The 10024-nt window shown below is 51.7% G+C and overlaps 1 protein-coding gene across 1 annotated transcript; it reads left to right on the top strand.

Moving 5' to 3' along the window:
- Positions 1-6389: 6389 nt before the first annotated feature.
- On the top strand, positions 6390-7451 carry PTAFR (platelet-activating factor receptor). Its single transcript, XM_010021292.1, has one exon. It carries the CDS (start codon positions 6390-6392, stop codon positions 7449-7451), a length of 1062 nt encoding a protein of 353 aa, XP_010019594.1.
- The last annotated feature ends 2573 nt before the right edge of the window (positions 7452-10024 follow it).

Genomic DNA, 10024 nt, shown 5'->3' with positions numbered 1-10024 from the left:
CCACCCGCGGCGCGCGCCGCCTCCGCCCCGCACGAGCCTCTTCCCAGGCAGAGGCACTGACGGCTCCGGTGGCTCCACTTGCGGAGGGGACCGGGTGGGCCGGGGGCTGCTGGGCCGGCTGCTGTGTCCCCAAGGTAAGAGGCTGCTTCCCCTTCTGCTTGCTCTCCCTCCCCGCGCTCCACAGGCTCCTTCTGCACCTCGGTGTCTCAGGACAAGAGCTGGCTGCGCGTCCCCCCTGGATCTCTGTGTCACAGCTCCAGGACCATCAGAGCCATCCTCGTTGTCCCCATTGGGGTGTGCTGGGAAGACTCGTGCTCACTCCCTGCGCTCAGGAAGCAGGGATGAGTGAGGCTGGCACTGCCATTGCCTTTGGGGCTGTGCAGATGGGGACTGCCCTCATCTAGGTCCCATCCCACCTTCCGGGGTTGGCAAGAACAACTTCAGATGCTGCAGAGTGAGGTGAGGAGCCCTGCTTTAGACATTCCTCCTGTGAGAAAGAGGAGGCAATGCTCAGAGCCCTTCCAGGAGCCCTCATCCTGCTCCTGCATGGCCCCTCCTCTAGTCAGGCAGGTACCTTACCCCTCTGCCAGGGGGTATCTCTCTGCAGGCTGGCACAGCGGGAGCAGCACCCTGGCCATGGGGGCTTGGTGAAGCCTTTCCCCTCCAGCAGAGCCACCACAGCCAGGGCTGCAGCACACAAGTCCTGATGGGTTGGCCCATGGAGCTCACCTTCTGCCCTCTGTGGCCGGGCTGCACTCAGGCTCCTCCTGCCAGAGCCAGTCCGGCTCCAGCGGTGCCGCTTCCTGCCGCACTGGGCTATCCCCTGTGTCCTGTGCCCTGCCCTTGGCTGCTGGGACACGGCGCTGCCCAGGAGGGTTCTTGGCCATTTCAACCTGTTCCAGAGCCCATTCCTGCAGTGCTGGTAATGAGGAGGGGACGTGCTGAGCTCTCAGATGACTGCAGGGGAAAGCTGCAGCATTTAGTTGGTATTTCTTTCCTGCAACAAGCAAAAGGAAATCATGCAGATGGTGTGAGGTGAGCAGTGGAAACTCATAGACAGTAATGGTTAGCATCAGATCATCAGCTCCAGCTCAAAAGAATCTTTGTGTCCTTTCAGAGACCCTTTCTGGCACCCAAGAACACATCCTGGTGCCTGGGACCAGCAGGGACCATGTTCATCCACGTGCTGGTCCCACACGCTGCATGCACCAGAGAGCTCTAAGCCAGGTGGTGGCAGCTGATGCTTTCACAAGCTCTACGTTGGTATTTCAGCTCATCCTGGTTCACTGCTCTTGTCACTGAACAGAGCAGTTGACAGTGCACACAGAGCCTGTCAGCTCCCATGCTGTTCCTCTGCACCCCGTGGAGAGCTCTCCTCCTCTAACAGTGTGGGTTTGCTCTTGGCAGAGGGATGTGAGAGGGAGGAGAGCTGCCAGCAGGCAGTGCCTGGAGTAATGGGATGTGGGGACCTTGCAATGCAAACTGGACATGATGTGGTTCGGGGGATGACACTATTCTCATCCTTTCCCTATTGTCATGGCTCTGGAAGTGCAGAATCTGGGCCCCCTTCATCTTTTCATGTTTTAAGTGCAACAGCTGAAAATGGAGATGAAGACGAAGGGACCTCCCTAAGCACTAAGAGGTGGACAAGTGCAAAGTGTGGCAAGAGGCCAGTCTACATGACCCAGGGGCTGTTCTGGGCTTTTCTGTCAATCTCAATACTGAGCATTTGAGGCAAAGCTGGAAAATGAGTAAATTTGGGGAGCAGTGAGGAGGCACTGGGAAGCACGGACACGGTCCCAGTTAGAGATGTCCTGGCTGCTGTGGGAGTACTTGGATTGGAAAGCAAAGCTTGTGAAAGCATTGTGAGAGCTTCCACCCATGACGTGCCCTTCACCACTGACCTTGGCTTGTCTCTGTTCTTGGTTCTCTGGGTTTTACAAAAGATCCTCTTTGCTGACCGTAGGTGACGTGTGTGTGCCCTGTCCTGGCAGAGCTGTCATGGGGCTGAGCAGAGGAAGGATGAGGATTTCTGATGAGAGCTCTGACCCAGCCCCAAACCTCCAGGGCTTTCATTTCCTTTAAGCACTTGGCTGCAGCAGGACAGGAGCTTTGTTTGGCCATTCCTGCAGCCTTTGCCAGTGCTCCCCTTCCCTCTGTGACCTGCCTGCTCTCCACAAAGGCATGAGCTGGCTGCCAGCCACCCTCATCAGCACACTTGCATGTGGGTTTGAACCAAAGCTCCCCGAAGGAGTTGGGGCACAACTGGGGCTCTGTCCGGTCCATGAAGAGTCAGGTTCCTTGGTCTATCCTTACAGCAGTTGACAGAGAAGGAGGGAGGACAGCAGGTGGCAGAGGGAAGGAGACTGCTGACAGAGCAACCTCCTCATGAGCTGGGAAGATGAGGTACTGGTGGTGGGACAAGGTGCACAGCAGCAATGCTGCTCTGCCAGGACACTGACTTGGCTTGCCTGGCCTTGGGCACCTCAAGGCGATGGGCTGTGCAGCATCAGGGCAGCCAGCGTGGTGCTGGTACCACCCTCTGTCCATGCTGGTGGCTGGATGTCCCCAGCCAGGGGCAAGCAAAGCCCCAGCACTGCTCTGGGCCTGGGTCAGCTCTTCCCTGGCTCTTCTCCGAGGGTGCAGCCGGCCTTTCCCAGGACCATTATAGAGCAATCTGCTGTGCAAACCAGGATGTCCTGCTGCTCCAGGCCCAAAACACCCAGAGGGGCATGGACACCACAGCCCTGAGCTGCTGCAGCAGCACGGGGTGTCCAAGGGACTCAGAAGCCACCGGAGCTGAGCAGGACCCAACCTCCCCCAGTGCAAGGGAGCTGCAGTGACAGCACCGTGTGATGGGAGACCCTGTGCTGCCTGCTCTGGGGACAGTCAGGCTCTGGCTCTGTCAGGCCACGCTGGGGGGACATGAAGGGTGAGATGAGGCTCCTGCAGTGATGTTACAGTCTCTGTGGTGTCTCAGTGTTCACTGAAAGTCCCTGAGATAAAAGGGGGCTTGGGATGGCTGGATTCCTGGGTCTGTTTAGCTCCAGCACAAGTGTGAGTGAGACTCTGCTAAGGGAATGTCTCTGTCCATGGGATGTATGAGTTTCCTGGCACTTCCTTTCCTCGAAGTTATTAAGTGAAAGCTCCTGGCATCTGTCATTCATCTGTTTGGAAGAAGGGTGCTCAGATGCTGTCTAATCCCAGACCTAACCAGGGACATGGTCTGGATTCCCATTCTGTCTTCAGGGGAAAATCCCAACTTTGCCCTCTTCCAGGATCAGGAGAAGCAGAGATACTTTGAGGAAGCAGCTTTAAGGGCTTTCCAGATCTTTGCTGTGGTTAATTGCCTTTCCTCTAAGGCCTATTTTATTTCTCATTTCCTTTGAGCTGATGTCACCCGTTTCCTCTTCTCTAGTGACTCTGCAGTCATGCTGCAGTTGCTCCCATTCTGGTGTCCTGTTCTTGAGAGCTGCCTGTGTGGAGACCTTCCAGCCCCAGGCCAGAGAAAATAATGCTTGGAAGAAGACCAAGCATCCTCAGTGGAACACCCATCACTGCTCTACTGAAGCAGAAGATGGACATATCGTGCTGAATCCTTCTGACTCTGGTAAGCAGAAAACATACTTTATTAGTATTACTCCTCTTGGAATATACTTTTGCTGATGCTATAGCTCGTGTTAGTGTGGGGTTTGCACCCCGCAGCCATAAGCTGGTCAATCCTTATTGGGAGAGCATGGCCCAGGGTGCAGACTGGGAGCAGAGTCCACTTCTGGAACCTCTAGTTCTGCATAGAGTGGAGTTGATGATATAAACCATTTGGGATTACCAGCTGGTGTGCTGGTAGTGGCTTGGGCTTGGCTTGGGTTTGGGCTGGAGTTTCCAGGGATGTGGGAAATGCAGCAGTGGCTGCTGGAGCAGAGCACAGGACCCCAACCCACCAGACCCCCTCTCCCGATCACTGCTCCTCTCCTCCCTTCTGCTGGCATGGAGAATATTGACCTGCTTTATGCAAAGGGGAACCGCTTCAACAGGAAAGGCTGAGAGAGATCCCCCAAACCATGCTCCAGCATCAGGGCTTAGGACAGCTCACAAGTACATGGGACATGTAAGCTTGAGTTCCTCTGACTGAAGAGGGAAGTGGGAATTGAGTACATTTAGTAGGGAATGGTGCCACACTCTCTTCTAGCTGTGTTTTGCACAATATCTGGCTTGACAAGTGAGAAGGGAAAAACAACTCTCCTGTGATTCCCTGGAGGACCTTGGCATTGGCACTGCACAGCCTGCTGATGCAAATCTGATGAGCTCTACCAAGTGCTGTTGTGCCAGGAGACACCACAGCCATCTCCCACAGCCCACCTTTGCCAGACATTTCTAGCAGACTTAACAACATAGAGCACATCCTTGCATTCATCTCAGCCCAGAGCTCAAACCCACCTTCAGTGCAGGGCTTTGCAGGTTCCCTCTCCATTCCAGTGTATCAAACACAGAGCTCCCCATTAGTTTCTCCTGCCCCTGCACAGCTTCACCCCCTCCCTGCAGCTGGTAGGTGCCCTCCCAAGCTGAGACATGCAAACCCTTACAACTGATATTTGTCCTTACCTGAGATGGTCCCTCAGTGGGTGGGAGAGTTGGGCTTCGACACCGACGTTTATTTAAGGCCATGTTGTGACAATGACCACTTTTCATACACAGATGAGGGTGTGGAAACAGATCCATGAGATGATCGGCAGGACTTGCCTCGGGTCCTGCAGGAATCAAAGGCAGAGCAGGGAATGGAGGTGGTCCCCTGCCTCCTCTGGGACCTCTCCTCAGTGTGAGACACGTCAGACCCTGAGGTGCCATAGCCCAGAGCATCCTCACCTCCTGGGTACCACCCTGCAATTGGCTACTGCCCTCTAGAGATCTCAGCAAGGTGGCAGAGGTCAAGGTGGAAGAGGACGGACACATCTGTCCCCTGGCCAACTACTGGCACTGCCACAGCTACTTGTTAACTCACATGGAACATGGCTGAAAGATTAAAGACACTCAAACCTCAGTGCTGCCTGTGAAAGTTCAAGGCCAAGTTTTGGATATCCTGAGTTGTTCTTAGGGGACCTGTGAGGGTTGAGGAAGGACAGGCTTGGCAAGATGACTCTTGCCTTCCTCTCTTAATATCTGGAAAGAGATAGTGAGGAGTTTGCAGAATTTTCTGAAGAAAGGGAGAGCTTTTCTGAGCTAGAACTGACTTCCCCATCTGCAGCGGGAAGTTGCAAATGAGGAACCAACAACAGATGGGCACAGAGAAAGAAACTCAGCCCAGGGAGGGTGAGATGCCACTGTCTGCTGCTGGGGAAGATGCAGAGAGTTTTGAGGCAGGATGGTGCCTTCTCAGGAGGCAGCAAGTCTTTGGGGGAAATGCCATGGAGCTGGCAGGGCCAAGGCAAGCACATTACAATGTGCAGCACTCCATTCCCAACAGAATTCTCACTAGAAGGTTGGTCTTCCTAAATGAGGTTAAACCCCAGCATGTTCACTGTCCGTGAGCAACCTGGTGTCCTCGCTGGTGGCTCTCAAACTGCTTTACCTGCACTAGTCAGTTGTCTCCCCATGAAAGAAGAGGGAGACAAAAGTAAGCTGATCTGCAGGGTTGTGTCATGCAGAGGTGAGCCCATCAGACAGGGAGTTGGCACCAGGGCCAAGAGCAGGTGTGTACATCCCCTGGATGGCAAAAGCAGCAGCTTAAACTACACAAGAGATTAGACCAAATCCATGTAAATCTGAGCCAAGAACACATACAGCATTGGTGATGCAGGAATTTTCAGTGTCCAAATTCAGGCAAGATTGGAAAAAATGCTAACTGAGGTGAGGTGCTTGCAACTGAGAAAGTACAAGTGTAAGCAGGAAAATGTCAGAAAACAACAGAGAGCAACTCTGGAAATGGCACTAGTGGGACATTTGTACCAGATATTGTTTCACTTCTGGAATTTCTAGGTTAAAATAAATGTAGGCAAGTTAGAAAGCATTGGGAACCACAGGGGGGAAACAGGACCTTGAAAACCTGTTCGCTTATAGTCAAAGATTAAGAAGCCTCAGATGGAGCAGACTAACATGATTTAAGTGATTTTATCTAAGAACCCTCCAGCAGAAAAGTCTTTTGAGGTTCGAGATGAGAGATCTGTGATCCTCACTGCAGCAAACAACGCTGGGTGAAGACAAAAGTTCTCCTGTGTTCTGTTGTGTGTCCTGTCACACAAGCAGAACTCCTGTGGTCACAGAGAGCTCAAAAAGAAAGGTTGGTTTTGGCTCAGCAATGGCACCTATGAACTCATTTTATGCTTTGTATTTTTAGGTAAGAAGAAAAGCTACAGCAGGAAATTCTACTTCAAATGTGCCCGCGCAGCACCACGATGTCTGGAAAGGATAAAGGCAGTGCTGAAGGTAGTGCTTATTCCTACATTTCCTGTCACATCGACTCAGAGTTTCGCTACAACCTCTTCACTGTTTTCTACAGCATCATTTTCATTCTGGGCTTTGCTGCCAACTGTTACGTGCTCTGGATTTTCAGCCGTATTTACCCCACCAAGAAACTCAACGAGATCAAGATATTCATGGTGAACCTGACAGTAGCTGACCTGCTCTTCCTGGTTACGATGCCAATGTGGATTGTTTACTATCACCACCATGGAGACTGGATCATGCCTGAGTTCCTCTGTAACGTGGCTGGCACTTTGTTTTTTGTGAACACTTACTCTTCTGTTGCCTTCCTGATGGTCATCACATACAACCGTTACCAAGCTGTGACTAATCCCATTAAAGCTGCTCAGTTTACCACCCAGAGAAGGGGGATCTACTTATCAGCAGCTATCTGGATTATAATAGTGGGCAGCTCCTTGTATTACCTTTTTGACAATAATACTAATCAGGAAGAGATCAACTCTAGGAATTTCACACGGTGCTTTGAGCGCTATGACTCTTCTGGCAGCGTTTCAGCTGTTCTTGCCATCCATGTCATCATCTGCATCCTCTTCTATATCATTTTCATCTTTATACTAGGCTGGAACATCATCATTATCAGGACCCTGTTCTCCAAACCAGCGCAGCCACGGAAGAGTGCTCATGTCAAGCAAAGGGCACTCTGGATGGTTTGCACAGTGCTAGCTGTGTTCATCATAAGCTTTGTACCTCATCACCTAGTGCATCTGCCCTGGACCCTGACTGTGCTGGAGCAGTGGAAGAGGGAAAACTGCCAGCTGCGCCAACAACTCAATGATGCTCACCAGGTGACTTTGTGCCTCTTGAGCACAAACTGTGTGTTGGACCCTATCATCTACTGCTTCCTCACCAAGAAGTTCCAGAAGCACCTTTCAGAAAACCTGAAAAGCATGAAAGGAAGTCGCAAGTGCTCCAGGCAAACCACAGACACAGTGATTGAGGGCACCATTCACCAGGAGGATGCCATTAGGATCTAGTTCAGCCCTGTTCCAACTGCAGATTGAGATGTGTGAATTAGTCACCCATCTTTTCTCAAGGAGAGGCACTGAGGGGCACAGCAGAGGACCAGGATATTACACTTCCCTTTTCCCATTAGACAGAAGAATGTGGATGCTCATTTCTTCTATCACATACAACTGGCAGAACTGGAGCCTATAGCAGTCTGGCAGAAAAGCACCTTCTGTCTGGGCTGATGTTCTCATGGGCACCGAGAACAGTTCAGATGATCTGCTTTTATGTGACAGAAATGTGCCACCAGGTCTGTGCACTGTGCAGCTAGAATCTGAGTGCACTGAAATTCCCCACTGTGTCAGCCCCCACAGCACTGTCCCTGGTCCTTTGCCTGCCCAGCTCCCACGAAGAATCCAGCATCAGAGACTTCTAAAAGACCTGGAAGAACAGACTGAGCTGCTCATATCAAGTGACTTTTCTAAGCATGCTTGCGTGGTTCTGTGAAGAGAGGCTGAGCTGAAGAAGCTCTTGAGCAGCTAGAAGGGTTGTAGTCCAAGGAGTTCCTCAAATGCCCTCAAAGAAGAGATCTGCACCTCTGATCCCTTCTTGCCTACTTGCATCGTCTGTTGGGGCCCAGACCTGACATGCCTGGGATGAGCTATTACAAACGTTAGCCTTTGTTCCCAGCTCTTGGATCAGTCAAGTAATGGGACTAGTAGGCAAGAAAAAGGAGAGAAATCGGCAATGCCTCAGCCCCCACCCCCAGAGCAACATTATGTCAGCGGGGACTATTGTCTGCCCTGGCTTCTTGTATGACAGCAGAACTGGCAAACCAGTGGCCTCTTGCATGCAGTTTAGTAACTCTGGGCTGATTGCATGTGTCTGCGGAAATCCAGTCTCACTTTGGAGGCTTTAGATAACAGAGGATTATTGTCAGCATGGGCATTATATAAGAACAGCTTAAAATGCTTCAGTATCTTTGTTCTTGTTTATTTCAATTATGCTGTAGCAAGCGACTGTGCATTATTCCTTCCCCCAGTCTTTCTATTTCTGCTATGATGAAATGAAGCTGAGTAGTTCTCGATATGCCACCACAAGTGAAGTACCAGGTCAGGTCATGGCTACTTTCTGAGTAAATCAGAGCTGTGCAGTGATACAGCACACTCAACACACACGTAACTCACGCACCCTGACAAGACTGGACACCCCTCGCGCAGGGCTGGCTGCAGTCAGTTGGGGCAAAGTGGTTTTCCAAAGGCACTTAGTTCAGTTACCAATCATGAGGCACTTCAGGTTCCTTTTCTGACCCTAATTACTCAATCTAGCACAGGAAATTGGGCAAGGAGGGGAACTTACTTGTTTTCACAATAGTTTCTGGTTCCCTAAACTACAGCAAAGAGTTTATTTGATGACAGGAAAAGTGTATCTATCTGACCTGTTACACTGATTAATCATGTGCAAGGAGAGCAGCCTTCCCACACACACCACACGATGTGAAAGGTAAGCCCCGGTCTTTGCAAAGATAGGACTAACGTTTGTGTCAGACCTTGCTTACGTTCAGTGGAGATACGAGTCCTTCAGATGCATCTCCTGAAGATCCTCAGGCAGCTTATGCTTACCTGTGTGAACAGACAAAAGACCTGAGCTGTTTCTTGCTCTAGTGCCATCTGCCAGGGCCAGCCAGGCCCTCCAGACCCAGTGCCAGGCTGAGGGAAGAATCCAGTCACCTTGAGAACACATTTCCCTCCCGGCCCTGGACTCTGCTCCACCGATGGCCACCCATAAGGATCTGCCGCTGGCACCTTTTAGAGAGAGAGTTCCCTGACCGTGTCCCTCAGCCATGTGCAAAGCTTTGCCCTGTGTCTGTGCTCATCCGAGCCACAGCACACAGCAAGGGGAATGGCTCCTTATTCCTGCTTGCTGGAATCTGTGTCTATGTTTCTGCCCTCCCCGGATAGCACGTTCTGGATGGGCATGGGAGCTCCTGTAGTGGCGGAGGCGAAGCTTTGGAGCGTCCCTCTCCTCCCTTGCTGCCCGGTGAGACAGCCGAGCGTGCGTGCTCCACAGCCCCCAAAGCGCTGAACAGATGGAGCCTGGCAGCTTTTAGAGGAAACAGAAAAGGGTTTTACGTGGAGATCTGGTAAACAGTGATCTCCTATTCATTCCTGGAAAGCTTGCAACAGCGCTTACTGCTTAGGGCACTTACTGTGGGTAAATAACACGCCTTCCTCCCCAGAAAACAGCTGTGAGGCCAGCGTGAGCTCAGAGAACAAACATGAACTTGTGTCTGAGGAAAAGGGTCAGTGGAGGAAAAAGCCCCGAGGCCGCTGCAGGAGATGTGCAGCAATGCGTTTCTGAAAACCAGCCCGAGCTTCCACTTTGCTCCTGCAGCTCCTCTCAGGTTTGCCCCAGCGCTGCACTACTCTGCTTCACTTTGCAATAAAACGGAGCCTCAGAAGTCCTTTTAAATAAAGTGTGTTCCTCAAGTGTTTTCTCCTTTAACTTCTCATCTTTCTGCATTTACACTCAAGGGAAAAGCCTTGGTACCACGCTGCAGGTCAAGGGAAGGTGCTCTGGGGAGACCCCCCTGCAGCCCTGA

The sequence above is a fragment of the Nestor notabilis genome, unplaced genomic scaffold, assembly GCF_000696875.1.
Source record: "Nestor notabilis isolate BGI_N333 unplaced genomic scaffold, ASM69687v1 scaffold22960, whole genome shotgun sequence".
Taxonomy (NCBI): Eukaryota; Metazoa; Chordata; class Aves; order Psittaciformes; family Psittacidae; genus Nestor; species Nestor notabilis.
Note: the sequence above shows the minus strand (reverse complement) of the source record. Positions and strands in the feature narration are given on the sequence as shown.

Coding starts and splice junctions, on each gene's coding strand:
- PTAFR (XM_010021292.1), top strand. CDS start 6,390: ATGTCTGGAAAGGATAAAGGCAGTGCTGAAGGTAGTGCTTATTCCTAC.